At 53.1% G+C, this 14,468-nt stretch overlaps 1 protein-coding gene, 1 long non-coding RNA gene and 1 pseudogene across 2 annotated transcripts in view; 2 read left to right on the top strand and 1 right to left on the bottom strand.

Moving 5' to 3' along the window:
• Nucleotides 1-10,239, top strand: part of LOC119469207 — a 31,532-nt gene extending 21,293 nt beyond the window's left edge. The window contains exon 3 of the long non-coding RNA XR_005198024.1: nt 9,922-10,239. This is a non-coding gene — a long non-coding RNA (uncharacterized LOC119469207). The remainder of the gene's footprint in view (nt 1-9,921) is intronic.
• Nucleotides 1,485-6,031, top strand: PNCK (pregnancy up-regulated nonubiquitous CaM kinase). The gene is made up of 12 exons (XM_017516690.1): nt 1,485-1,915; nt 2,740-2,809; nt 3,128-3,259; nt 3,650-3,724; nt 3,832-3,970; nt 4,132-4,255; nt 4,412-4,487; nt 4,582-4,694; nt 4,776-4,854; nt 4,939-5,026; nt 5,170-5,314; nt 5,639-6,031. The coding sequence occupies exons 1-11, from the start codon at nt 1,672-1,674 to the stop codon at nt 5,305-5,307; spliced, it is 1,278 nt and encodes a 425-aa protein (XP_017372179.1). The 5' UTR covers nt 1,485-1,671; the 3' UTR covers nt 5,308-5,314; nt 5,639-6,031.
• A 2,675-nt stretch (nt 10,240-12,914) lies between the features above and the next one.
• LOC108294751 lies at nt 12,915-13,455 on the bottom strand (annotated as a pseudogene).
• Between the last annotated feature and the right edge of the window lie 1,013 nt (nt 13,456-14,468).

Consider the following 14,468-nt stretch of genomic DNA (forward strand, 5'->3'; position numbering starts at 1 on the left):
GGCTTACGACTGTAATCCCACTTTGAGAGGCCAAGGCAGGTAGATCACCTGAGGTGAGGAGTTCTAGACCAGCCTGGCCAACATGGTGAAACCCCATCTCTACTAAAAATGCAAAAAATTAGCCGGCGTAGTGGCAGGTGCCTGTAATCCAAGCTACTTGGGAGGCTGAGGCAGGAGAATTGCTTGAACCTGGGAGGCAGAGGTTGCAGTGAGCTGAGATTGCGCCACTGCACTCCAGCCTGGGCGACAGCAAGACTCTGTCTCAAACAACAAAGGAAAAACAAACCAACCCAAAACCATGATTCAATGATTTGAAACAATAACTGTGCCACTGCTGTTTACAGGAGGCCAGGGGCATCTGAGTCACCGCATAGACTGAGGCCTGACCACTGGCTCTCCCTTCCCAGGCCCACTGTGGAAGTGGGTGCTTGCATCTGCCGCCCCTTAGAGGTTCTCTTTGTGCCATCTCTGTCCACTTGGGAAGGCTTTATTGCCCACACCACCACACTTCTCTGGGGCACAGAAATATGTATATTTCTATTTCTTTTTATAACCCAGGACCATGTTGCAGGACTCTGCTAATGTTTCTTCTGGCTTGAGCAAAGCACGGTTGGCGTATTAGACGTTCTGGGGAATTTTCTGTAGGTATCTGTAGACAAACAGCACGTCCTGCTGTCAGGAGAAGGGGCTCGCCATCAGTTCCATTCCTGTTTTTCTGTTATAGATGTCGGTCCCAGGAAGCCCTGTTCACATAGATGAGCAGGTGGGGCTGGAGCTCCTGAGTGCCCGGGAAGGGGTGACTGGGAAAGGCCAGGGGCAGCAGCTGCCAGGGCCCCTCTCAGATTTCCCAGTTTTTACACGGAATACCTATGGGCGTTGAGGTCTGGAAAAATGATTTTTAAAAAAGTTTTCCTGCTCTGCAGACTCTCTTGAAGACTGTATCATGCCAGGGGCCCATGGGTCACTGTGACGACTGGACCCTGCCACTTGACAGACCCCTGTGATGCTGGCCTGTAGGACTGTGGAGCACAGACCCTTGGGAGGTACCAGAACGTCATGGGGCTGGATGGGGCAGCGAGGAGGTGCAGTAAGTGTTGACTGAGAATTGAATTCAGTCACCCTGCACTTGTTAAGCTTGTCTTGGCTTGGTCCACAGACATACACTCTGGGAGCAGACGCTTTGGTGAGGAAGACCAGGTGAAGAAGGTGAGTTTTCGGTTGGACGTTCTAAAGACAGGCAGGGTTATGCCAGGAGAATTGGCAGGGTCAGGGCGGAGGAGGCCCGTTTGAGGAGAGGACATTTGAGCCGAGATCTGATGGAGTGAGGAGCCAGGGCGGGCAGATATCTGAGCAAAGAACATTCCAGGCAGGGGAGCAAAGGACGCAGCTGCAAATGTGGTGTGGGTTAGGGCCAGTTAGGTGGCCAGTGTGGCTGGGGAAGGGCTGGAGAAGTCGTTAGGCCACCTCCTAAGGACTCATGCCTTGACTTGGATTGACATGGAGATCCGCAGGAGGGTGACATGATGTCAATAAAAGGAGTGCTCTGGGTGCTGGGTAGAGGAAGAGAGTGAGGATGAGGGGTTAACGGTGGAGTCAGAGGGAGCCCAGTGAGTGCCGGGAGCCCAGGGTGGCAGAGCCGCGGTGCAGGGTTGCAGGGTCCCGGAGCTAGGGATGGAGGCTGTTGCAGGGCAAGTGGCCTGGTCGGCCTCTCCTTGGAGAGGCGGTGAAAGCAGAGACTGGAAGGCAGAGAGCCTTGCCAACCTGTGGCGAAGAGCTCTCCAGAGGCAGCAGCCGGTGGTGCAAAGGCCCTGGGGCAGGCGCAATCAGGCTGCGCAGAGGCCGGAGCTCCGGGAGGCGGCACCAGCGAGGGCCAGGCGGTGGCCGCCTAGCCGGAGCCGGGCGATTACCTTACAAGGTGCCCTGCGGCGCCGCGGCCGCGTTGGGCCACTGCGTACTCTGGCGGCCCGCGGGGGCGCGCGCGGAGGAGGCGGGGCCGGCGGGGCGCGGGCGGGGGGCTCGGCGCAGCGGCCACTGAGCTGAGCGACGCTGCGGCACCCGCTCCAGGTCCGCACCTGCTCCGGGGTACGGGGACGCGCGAGGCGGGGGCGCACCGGGTCCGGTCCACGACCGCCCCATCCCTGCGCGCCCGCAGGACACCTGTCACGCCCGGCGCGTCCCCCACCCGCACGCGCTCGGTCCACGCAGCTCGGGACGCGGGCGGCCCAGGCTGCCAGGTCCCCCTGCTCCGCGGCGCCGAGGTCCGGGCTGCGTCTGCAGCCTCGTGGGTGGCCGTGGTCTTGGCAGGTGGCTCCGCGGGGATCGCAGGTGCATCTCGGGCGGCTTGGTGGCTTGGGCGGCGGGTGCCTGTGGACGCTGTGCCATGGGTGGCGGGCCTAGGCGGGGGTGGGGGCTTGGGCGCTGTGGATGGGGGAGGGAACGGCGTGGGTGAGCATGGAGCCTTCTGGAAATCGGCCGGATGTGTGGAGGCAGAGAGGCGGCGTCCAGGTGCTGGTCGTGTCAGGGTGCAGGGCTGGGGGGACATGGGACGACAGCTGTGGGCCAGGGATGTGGAGGCGTGTGTGTAGTGGCCTCGCCTCTGTGGGAGGTGTCTGGGGGTGTGGACCTGGATGGGGGCAGGGAGGTTTCAGCGCTGCCGGAGGCTGAGGTCTGCCTGGCAGGGGGTGGAGGAGGAAGCTGCCCTGCTCGGGGGCCCCCATCACCTTTCCCCTGCCTCTGCAGATATGCTGCTGCTGAAGAAACAGACGGAGGACATCAGCAGCATCTATGACATCCGAGGGAGGCTCGGCTCGTGAGTGTGCTGGCGTGTGTGATTGTGTGTGAATACCTGTGTGAGCTGGCGTGTGTGTGTGTGTGTGTATGTGACTACGACAGTGGGCGTGAGATGGTGTGTGTGAATATGTAGGGGTGTGTGAATGTCTGAGTGAATGAGGTGGCATGTGTGAGTGGTGGGGGTGTGTCGCACAGGGCCAGGTAGGGCCTCCTCATCTCCTTCACAGGGGACCTCCCCATCCCCTCCCTCTCCCTCCCGCCTCTCCTCTCTTTCCCTCATTTTCACCTTTCGCAATTCCTTCCTGCCTCCCACTGCCCGTCTCTGCCTCTGCGGCAGGGGTGCCTTCTCCGAGGTGCTGCTGGCCCAGGAGCGGGGCTCTGCACATCTCGTGGCCCTCAAGTGCATCCCCAAGAAGGCCCTCCGGGGCAAGGAGGCCCTGGTGGAGAACGAGATCGCAGTGCTCCGTAGGTGTGTACCTCATGGGGCCCTGGGATGGGGCATAGGTTGATGTGGGGGTGGGGTGGGGGTGCAAGGAGACCCTGGCTCTAGTCCAGGCCTGGCCACCAACCTTCGGGAGGCCTGGGGCAGTTCTCCTCTCTCGGCCTGCACATCCATGTGCCTCATGGAGCTGGTTGATATTGATCTGTGCTTTTCCAAATGGGCTTTAGAAATCTGTGTCCCAAGGAAGGCCGCGGCTCAGGCTGGGGCTCTGCCTTCCTGGACTGGGCAGGGATGGCATGTGGTAGGCAATGGGCACAGGGGTGTGAGGAATAAAAGAGGAAGGAGGCTTTCCCTGGGGCCCCAGGACAGAGCCCCCCTTGACTCTGCTGGCCCACAGGAGCCTCCTTGCCGTTGCAGAATCAGTCATCCCAACATCGTGGCTCTGGAGGATGTACATGAGAGCCCTTCCCACCTCTACCTGGCCATGGAACTGTGAGGAGGACTTGGGCAGGCTGTGGGAGCTGGGTAGGGGCTGGGCAGTGAGTGGGGCTGAAGGCCAGGCTGAGTGCCTGGGTCAGCCAAACCCCTGGCGCCCCCAGGGTGACGGGTGGTGAGCTGTTTGACCGAATCATGGAGCGGGGCTCCTACACCGAGAAGGATGCCAGCCATCTGGTGGGTCAGGTCCTCGGCGCTGTCTCCTACCTGCACAGCCTGGGCATCGTGCACCGGGATCTCAAGGTGCCTGGCCGGGGCCTCCCAGCCCTGCTCTCCCACCTGCCCACCTGGCCCTGCCTTTGTTTCCCCGGGAGCACAGCTGGGGCCTTTCTTGGTCATCCTCTCCGCTAAGGCTCTGGGGAAACTGACTGACCTGGCCCTTTTCCGGTGCCCATGTGTCACAGCCTGAAAACCTCCTCTATGCCACGCCCTTCGAGGACTCCAAGATCATGGTCTCCGACTTTGGGCTCTCCAAAATCCAAGCTGGCAACATGCTAGGCACTGCCTGCGGGACCCCTGGATATGTGGGTGAGGCTTGCTGGGAGTGGGGGCCCGAGGGATCCTAGACAGCCGGGAAGGTTGTTGTGCCCGTTGTCCCTGGGCTTGAGTGGGCCGAGCCAGAGGCACTGAGCGGCAGGGCTGCGTGTGTGCCTGTGCGTGCGTCTGTCTGTCTCTGGCCCCCAGCCCCGGAACTCTTGGAGCAGAAGCCCTACGGGAAGGCTGTAGATGTGTGGGCGCTGGGTGTCATCTCCTACATCCTGTGAGTGATCGCTGGGAAGCCTTGTCTCCTGTGTGCCTGCCCCTGCTGGGTTGGGGAGGGTGGGACAGCTGGGTGATTCATCTGTGGGTGCCAGGCTGTGTGGGTACCCCCCCTTCTACGATGAGAGCGACCCCGAGCTCTTCAGCCAGATCCTGAGGGCCAGCTATGAGTTCGACTCTCCTTTCTGGGATGACATCTCAGAATCAGGTGAGCTTGAGGCCGGCCCATGCTTGGGGGTGATGCAAGGGAGTGGGGACCCAACAGGCTGACCTGGCCTCCCTGCTCCAGCCAAAGACTTCATCCGGCACCTTCTGGAGCGAGACCCACAGAAGAGGTTCACCTGCCAGCAAGCCCTGCAGCATCTTTGGTGAGTGGAAGCACAGCTGTCTCAGGGCCAGGGTGACCGCACCCGAAAGGAGGCCTACTCCACTGACCTGCAGCCTTTCCCCAGGATCTCTGGGGACACAGCCTTCGACAGGGACATCTTAGGCTCAGTCAGTGAGCAGATCCAGAAGAACTTTGCCCGGACGCACTGGAAGGTCAGTGTGGAGAGCGGCCCAGTGCGGTGGCCCGCCACACCCCAGATGGAGCATGATCGCCGCGGCTGTGCAGTGCCCACTGCCGTCCTCACAGTCTTGGGGCCTGGGCCCAGGCCTGGCCTGATCTCCCTCTCTTCTGGCAGCGAGCCTTCAATGCCACCTCATTTCTGCGCCACATCCGGAAGCTGGGCCAGAGCCCAGAGGGCGAGAGGGCCTCTGAGCAGGGCATGGCCCGCCACAGCCACTCAGGCCTCCGTGCTGGCCAGACCCTCAAGTGGTGATGCCCAGGTGCGTGTGGGTGGACCCTGTGCTCCCTAGTAGCTGGCTCCTTGGAGAGCTTAGAGGGTGGTGGCACTCCATGTGGCCAAGAGCTAACTGGGGTGGCCCCCATGGGCCAGAGGGCTGAGGGCAGAGGGCACAGAGGGAGGAGCCAGGGCCCTAGGAGAAGCAGAAGGACAGGGACAGCTAGTGGTGCCCGATGTTAGGCAAGGGTGTGCAGGGAGACCCTGAGGGCCTCTGAGAAGTCTGGGCCTCAACCGAGGCAGGGCTGGGGGCACAGGTCCGGCAGGTTGGCTCCTGACTACCCCCTTTCCCTCTGCTTCTCCCCCTCAGGCAGATGTCAAGGCCAAGCGACTGATCCCCAGATTTCCTTCCCTTGGACGCCTTCGGTCCCCTCCCCCAACCTCTCCCCCTGTGGCTGGCCTGTGCTGGAGTTTGAATTTGAGGGTGTGGTGAATGGCGCTGGGGTGGGAATGGGGCACCCCCAAGTCTGTCCCCAGGCTCTGTCCTGCCTGGGGACAGTGGCTCCCCTCCTCTGTTGCCTCGCCCATCCCTGTCCCTGCCCCACCAAAAGACTGGGAGGCACAGGCAGGCGGGCCTCAGGGGCTGTCTTTCCTGCACGGCTGTTCTGTGCTTCGCTGAGTGTAAGTGATCCTGCTCGTGTCATGGTCGTGGCCTTCCAGCCCCCTCCAGTTTTCTCCAAACCAATAAAGACAGACAGAGCAATGGGCTCGTGGTGAGCTGGGGCTGTGGCAAGTGCAGGGGGGATCTGGTTACTTGTGGGAAGGAAACCAATGAGACCCTGTCACCCGAACCTCTGCTCCCTCGTATCACGGCAGACAAGTTTCCGACTGTTCGGAAACTTCCTGTCCCCTCCCCTCAAAGCACCAACAAATGGCAGCCTAGCTGGGCAGCTCTGCCACCCCAGTGGTGTAACTGCCCAGCCTTGAGGTCCTGGGACAAAGTGGAGGCCGCACACGCCTGCTGGGCTGCCAGCAGGGGGCGCTGGCAGGAGGTTGTGTGGCCGCCTGAGGAGTGCTGGCTCCGGACCGCCAGGGTTGGGCTGCAGTGCCCCGCCATGCACTGCTGGGTTGTCTCAGCCAGGTGCCCAGGGCTGGGAAGGGCTCACAGGTACATGGAGGGGGACCAGAGCCCACGACTGTCACCTTCCATCCTCCCTCCGTTCCCTTTCTTGTTAGCCAGAGGCCACGTCGTACAGAAGGGTAGGGAACCGCAGGGTCGGAGGGTGAGAGGAGTTCCTTGTCCAGGATTTGGCGACACGGGGGCCTTTTTCCCTCCGCTGTGCGTGGGCTTTGAAACCCTCAGCCTTCAGGCTGGGGTGGACTGGTCTGGCAGCTAGGGCCCTGGGGGCAGTGGCGGCTTGGACATGACTGCTGAAGGGAAGACCTGTGCCCATTCTGGAGGGGCCAGGGCTCCAGAGCCATGCCTTGCTGGGCCCCAAACCTCTGCTGGCCCCTCTAGGCCTTTCTCCCTGGGCTCATCAGGGGAAGACCCCAGAGCCACTCCTTGGTCCCAGCCAGAGTTCCAGGCAAGCTGGCTACCTGTCCCTCCCCTCTGAGACCCCTGTTCCCTGCCAGCCCCCAGGGTGTGCGCCTGATGACGCCTGGCTTGACTGGCCAGAATAGCAGAGAAGACTGCTCTCCTTGTTGAACTTTGGGTCCTAAAGCTAGGCAGTGAGGCCGAAACCAAGGCTGGCCTGGGTCTTGGGGCTGAAGGCTGCAGTGGTGCTCAGGCTTACACCAGGAACAGCAGGCTGGATGTGGGTGGGCAGCCTCCTCCTCCATGCCCACAGCCACTCCCAGGCCATCCGTTGCCCCAGGCTTTGGGCCCCACAGGGGACCTCAGTCAGCCAGTGCCTCAGCCTCCTCGCCTCCGAGACCCGTCCCACCTCCCCTCACCTGTACCTGGGGCCCTGTTGCCTGTGGGCACCCCTGCTGCGGGCTCCGCTTCCCATCTTCTCTGTGTTCACACTGGACTCCCATGATACCTACTTGCTCTTGTTTTGGTCAGATGCTAACCGCACCTCTACTCTGTGCCAGGCGCTGGGCACGGCCTGGGCCTATCAGAAGAGGGGCCCGCCCTCCAGGAGGAGGCCCTCTGTTGGAGGGGTGGTTTTATGGGGATGATAAGAATGGTCTTCGTGGGTCTGTGAGCCGTGAGCAGGAGTGCCACAGCCAGCCTTCCAGAAGAAACCAGCATTAGCTCAGGAACGGCCAGCTCTTCCAGTCCAGGCATGTAGCCAGATAGCTTCAGCTTGGAGCTCAAGCCAGCTCTGGGCTGCCTTGACAAAGGGTGCAATATAGCCTCCTGTCAGCAGGGGGAGCCACGGCCCCATCTTTAGAAGTCCATTAGGCTCTCCTGGTTCCTTTAGCACCTGGGCAGACTTTCAAATCCATTCCTTCCCGCCACTGCCCCCACCCCACACCCTGCAAATCCTGCCCTGGGAAAGGCCAACCTTAGGCGAGAGAGGTCCTGCCCCATCTGTGACAGGGGCGAGGGGGGAGCCCCCAGGTCAAGCAGAGGCAGCATCCCTCCATCCCTCCAAAACCCAACATGAGGAAGGCAGCTTGGGTCACTAGGCAGTGGGGTGGCAGGCTGGGAGAGAGAAAGGACTGGTTTAGCCAAAGGCAAAAAGGTGGTGCGTATGTGAGGTGATGGCGAGGGAACTGGGTCAGACGCTGTGAGGGCTTCTCAGGCTCAGGGCCGGTGCTGAGGCTGGTGGCAAGAGGAACGGGCCAGATCGAGCCTGGCAGAGGAAGGAGCTGGAACTGTAGTCTAGGAGCAGTGGGGAGCCGTCGAAGGGGTTTTAGCCAGAGAGCATCCTTGTCCAGTGTGGGTTAGATGCTGAGCTGGGGCTGGCTGCTGGGAATCGGGGTGTCTGGAACCAGACCAGAATTGAGGGTGGGGGAAACCCTGGTGGGCCTCACGAAAGGAAGATGTCTCTGCTTTTCTGGGCCACACAGGGTGGGTCACGTGCTCTGTCTTGAAGCAAACCTGTGGGAAGCAGAGTTTCAAGGGAAGGTCAACCTATGGCTCTATCCTAGGGATGGGGAGACATGGAGGTGGTCCTAGGAGCTCTTTGGTAGTCAAGTGGACAGGTCTTGGTGATGGGTTGCAGGTGGGAAATGAAGGGGAGGATCCAGGTAGATCATGGTTCTGGCAGCAGAACATTCATCAAGAAGGGTTCAACGGGCATGACTTTGGGGGAGGAGTATGAGATTGATTCTGGATGTGGTCAGTTCGAGGTGCCTGAGGGGCGTGAAAATAGACTTACTTTTCACCCTTCTCTTTGCAAGTATATATCTAGCATAGAAACTGGTATTTCTGGAAGGATTATCCCTTTTAATAAAAAGAACACTGATCCCTCAAGCCCAGGAGTTCAAGGCTAGCCTGGGAAAGATGGCAAAAACTCATCTCTACAAAAAAAGAAAGAAAGAAAGAAAGAAAATAATGCTAGTAACAACTCTTTGTTGAAGAGGCTCTCAGGTATTAACTTGAACCTCACCTATGAGATAGCTGCTATCATGATAATCACCCCCACGCTACACATGGCTAAGTAACAGCTCGTGTACTCTCGCTTGCATCCATTCGAGCGAGGTCTTGCTTGGGACATAATTGTGTGGGGAATTGAAGAAAACAAGGGGAATTCTTTCCCCACTTGTCTTTGTGAATGCAAACTGTGTGTCTGAAGGAAAGAAGACCTTGGGCTGGAGAAACCCATGCTGGATTTGAGTTTGGGTCTTGTAGATGGTTTGTGTTGCCTTTTTTTTTTTTTTTTTAGAGATGGGGTCTCACTGTGTTGCCCAGGCTGGAGTGCAGTGGCTGCTGTCAAGTGTGATCCCACTACTGATCAGCACATGAGTTTCGACCTGTTTCTGACCTGGGCTGGTTCACCCCTCCGTAGGCAACCTAGTGGTCCTCTGGTCCTGGAATATTCATGCTGAACTTAGTACAGACACCTGATGGACATAGCACACTACAGCCCAGAGCTCCTGGACTCAAGGGATCCTCAGCTTCCCCAGTAGCTAGGACTACAGGTGTGAGCCACCATACCACCTGGCTTGTGTGGCCTTTAAGGTCCTCTGTGCCTCAATTTTATGTCCTGTTAAGTGAGAACCAGGGAGGTCTTTCCACAGTGGTGGAAATGTGGCACGGGAGCTGGGCGTTACAAAGATCCCCTGGAGCTTGGTGTGAGTGATGGCCTGGAAGTGGGGCAGGGCAGGGCTGAGACAAGGCAAGAGATGTAGACGGCCTTCAGCCAGGGCAGCTGAAGTGGAACTGCTGGAAAGGTGCAGCTTGGCCATGGACTCAATGGGGGTGGGGGATGGGGGGTTGTGAGGGAGTCCAGCATGCTGCTAGGGATCCCAGGAGAGCAGCAGGTCTGTTAAAGAGATGAAGGGACCAAGTCAGGCCCCCAGGCCGGGCAGTGGCCGATTTGGCACTATAAGCCACACGTTTCTTCCTGCCAGGCACTGTCTGGGCATGTGGTGACCGTGTTTTCCACCCCACCCCAGCTTCATCCAGGGATCCGTATTACCATCCCCAACACCAGGTGGGCAAGATAAGAAGTATGGAGTGTTTCGGAAGCAAGAAAGAACGCTGTCTGCTTGAGGGAGGTTGTGAGAGGAGGGTAGAGGTCAGCCTGGAAAGTGACCTTTCTCAAGGGGGCACTGGGAGCCACTGACACTTTAAGCAGAACAAGTGACAGGAACAGATTTTTGGTTTAAGAGAATTTTTCAATATTTCTCAACCATATTATCTGCCTCCTTTTGAGAAATAGAAAAAGCCGACATTTACTGTCACACTGGTCTTTAGAAAACAATAGCTCATGCCCAGCTCCCCAGAGCGCCTCCCTCACACCCCGAGGAGATTGCCACAGCTTCCCTCACCCCAGAGCCAAGTCTGGCCTCACATGATGCTCTAAGTAGAGGCTCAACTGCTTTTTGCCAGTTTCTCCTTGTAGCTTTTTCTATTATTGCTTTATGTATTTCTAACTTATGTTATTCATTGTGTATGAGTTTAGAGTTGCTGTATATTTTAAGTTGAATATTTGATCAAATGTAGTGCTACACATTAATACTAGTAATGCTGTTCCCTTATAGTCTACTTGGTCTGATATTAACATAGCAACTATAAGGTTTTTTTTTTTGTTAACATTTGACTGGTATATCTTTTTCAATCCTTTTCCTTTCAAATTAAAATTTTGTTTTTTATTGAGGTACAATTCACATACCACAAAATTCACCCTGTAAATGGTACAGTTCAGCGATTTTTACTATATTTATAGTGTTTGCCATCACCACTAATTCCATGACATTTTTATCACCTCCCAAAAAAACACCTTGTCTGCATCTGCAGTAGCTCCCCATTTACACCTCCCCCAGTGCCTGACAACCACTAATAGACTTTCTATCTCTGTGGATTTGCTTATTTCAATATTTCGAATAAATGGAATCATACCATATGTGGGCTTTCGTGTCTCGCTTACCCTTACGATGATGTTTTCAGGGTTCATCCATATTGTAGCATGGATCAGTACTTCATTCCCTTTTACAGCTGAAGAATATTTCATTGCATGGATAGACCACATTTTGTTATCCATCACTGGACATTTGGGTTGTTTCCACTTTTAGCTATTGTGAATAATGCTGCTATGAACAATTGTGTGCAAGTTTTTGCATGGACGTGTATTTTCAATTGTCTTGAGTAGATACCTAGGAGCAGAATTGCTGGGCCATATGGTAACTCCATGTTTAACTTTTGAAGGAAATGCCAAGCTGTTTCTCAAAGCAACGGCACCATTTTACATTTCCACCGGCAATGCATGAGGGCTCCAATTTCTCTACATCCTTGTCAACACTTGTCATTGTGTGTGATTTTTAAAATAGCCATCCTAGTGTGTGTGAAATGGTATCTTATTGTGGTTTTGATTTGTATTGCTCTAATGACCAATGATATTGAGCATCTTTTCATGTACTTATTATTTGTATATCTTATTTGGAAAAACGTTTATTTAAAAATTCTGTTCATTTTTTAATTGGATAATTTGTCCTTTTTTTTTTGCATTACTCCTCATTCTTATGAGACTAAGGATAATTTGTCTTTTTATTGTTGAGTTGTAAGCGTTCTTTATGTATTCTGGATATTAGATCCTTATCAGATATATGATTTGTAAACATTTTCTCTCGTTCTGTGGATTGTGTGTGTGTGTGTGTGTGTGTGTGTGTGTGTGTGTGTGTGTGTATCGAGCTTCGCTCTCGTCATCGAGGCTGGAATGCAGTAGCATATGATCTCGGCTCAATACAACCTCTGCTGCCTGGGTTCAAACGATTCTTCTGTCTCAGCCTCCCGAGTAGCTGGGATTCCAGGTGCCCGCCAGCATGCCCAGCTAATTTTTTTGTATTTTTAGTAGACATGGGGTTTCCCCATGTTGGTCAGGCTGGTCTTGAACTTCTGACCTCAGGTGATCCGCCCATCTGGGCCTACCAAAGTTCTGGGATTACAGGTGTGAGCCACCGTGCCCTGCCAGAGAGTGTTGCTGTGTTAAAACAATATTGTTTTCCAACCCATGAACACAGAATATCATTCCACTTATTTTGTTCTTTAATTTTTTCAACAATGTTTTACAGTTTTCAGTGTATACATCTCACAGTTCTTTCGTTAAATTTATTTGTAAATTTTATTCTTTTTATGCTCTTATAAACAGAATTGTTTTCATAATTTCATTTTTGAATTGCTCATTAAAAGTATATAGAAATAACCATTTTTTTTGTATATTGATCTTGTATTATGTGACCTTGCTAAAGCTTTTATTAGTTCTCTTTTGCACTCTCTCTCTTTTTTTTGGGAGTAGGAACCGGGGTCTTGCTGTGTCACCCAGGCTGGAGTGTGGTGGTACCATCGTAGCTCATAGCAGCCTAGAACTCCTGGGCTCAAACAAATCCTCCCCTCTTAGCCTACTGAGTAGCTGGGACTACAGGAGCATGCCACCATGCTTGGTTCTCATTTATTTTATTTTATTTTTAGAGATGGGGTCTCACTATGCTGCCCACGCTGGTGTTGAACTGCTGGCCTCAGCCTCCCAAAGCACTGTGATTATAGGCATAAAACATCATGTCTCGGCCTTTTTATTAGTTGAAATAGGTTTCATTTGTGTGGATTCTTTGTGATTTTCTACATGCAGCACATGTCATCTGCAAGTAAAGAGAATTTTACTTATTCCTTTCCAATTGGGATGCTTATAATTTCCTTGTTCCCTTCCTTTTTTTTCTTTTTTCTTTTTGTTTTTCTCGCTTATTGCACTAGCAAAAACCTCCAATACTACATTAAATACAAGTGGTAAAAGAATCCTTTCCTTGTTCCTAAACTTAGAGGGAAAACATTTCGTCTTTCATCATTAAGTGCGATGTTAGCTCTGGAGTTTTCATAGATGCCCTTTATCATCTTGAGCAACTTTCCTTCTGTTCCTCGTTTGTAGAAAAGTTTTTTTTTTTTTTTTTTTTTTTTTTTTTCTGGGGTCTTTTTTTTTTTTTTTTTTTTTTTTTTTTTTTAACCGGGGCTTTCCTGAACTTATTTAGGCCGCCCCCGGGCAAGGGCCCAGCACCTAGTAGAAGGTGTTGGGCCTCTTGGTGGTAAAGTGTGCCTTGTGCTGATGGCACAGGAGTCTGTGGGGCAGCGGGAATTTGATCTTGGAATCGTGCAACTGCTTGATGGCCAGTGACACTTAATGGCTGCGATCTCCTCCACCTTCATGATGTGGATGGAGTGGGCCTGCGCGCGGTGCCGGGTGCCCATGTCTCGGTAGCACTGGGTGACAGTGCCTGCGATGGTCAGGTCCCGGTATTCCCCGTACATGTTGTGGGTGCTGCTCCCGGAGTCATAGCGCACCCAGATGCCGAAGTTCTTGACCCTCAGGGGACACTTCTCAAACACCTGCCCACAGCAGACAATCTCCCCTGAAGACTTCTTCATCTTCTTTAACTGAAATACAAAGTACCAGGAGTGGGACTTGGCGATGACACGATTAGGTGCAAAGATTCGCATGCGGTAGAGGGGCAGCGTGTAGCATTTGGGGTGGGCAGGCAGCGACTCATCACCTTGTACTCTCATAGTGTCCCTGAGGCCTTCATGGTGACCTCTCCACGCTCACCGCCACCCGTAAAAGGACTGTTTGTTTTCAAATCATGAATGGATGTTAGATTCTGTCAAATCTTTTTATGTACCTATTGAGATGATCATGTGGTTTTGCCTTTTTTTCTGTTAATGTGGTGTATTACACTGATTTTCAGATGTTAAATCAAGCTTGTATTCTTAGTATAAATCCCAGTTGATGATGGTGTATAACCCTTATATGCTGCTAGATTTAGTTTTTAAATATTGTATTAAAGATTTTTGCATCCATGTTCATAAGGTATATTGGTATGTGTTTTTTTCCATGTGATATCCTTGGTATAAGGGTAATACTGGGCTGATAGAATGACATGGAAAGTGTTCCTACTCCTCTATTTTCTGAAAGAGTCTGTGAAGGATTGGTATTAATCCTTCTTTAGTTATTTGATATAATTCACCAGTGAAGCCATCTGGACTTGGATATTCTTTGTGGGAGTATTTTCATTTACTAATTCAATTTATTTGCTTGGTATAAGTCTATTCAGAATTTTAATTTATTTTAAAGTCAGTTTTGGTCATGTATCTTTCTAGGAATTTGTCCATTTCATCTGAGTTGTCCAATTTTTTTGGCATAAAGTGGACAAGCATTCTCTTATAATCCTTTTAATTTCTATAGGTCACTAGTAATGCCCTCATTTTCTCTTCTTGATCTTGGTAATTTTATTCTCTTTTCTTTTTGGTCACTCTAGACAAGATCAATTTTCCTGATTTTTCAAAGTGCTGATTCTGGTTTTCATTGATTTTTCTCTATTGTTTTCCTGTTTTCAATTCCATTAGTTTCCGTGCTAATCTTTATTCCTTCCTTCTGCTTGTTTTGGATTTAGTATGCTCTTCTTTTTCTAGTTTGTCAAGGTAGATATGTAGGTTATTAATTTGAAATTTTTCTTTTTTTGCTGATATAGGCATTTAAAGCTGTAAGTTTCCTTCTAAGTAGTGATTTAGCTGCATTCCATAAATTTTGTTTGTTTCTTTT

Source organism: Cebus imitator, unplaced genomic scaffold (genome assembly GCF_001604975.1).
Source record: "Cebus imitator isolate Cc_AM_T3 unplaced genomic scaffold, Cebus_imitator-1.0 Scaffold599, whole genome shotgun sequence".
NCBI lineage: Eukaryota > Metazoa > Chordata > Mammalia > Primates > Cebidae > Cebus > Cebus imitator.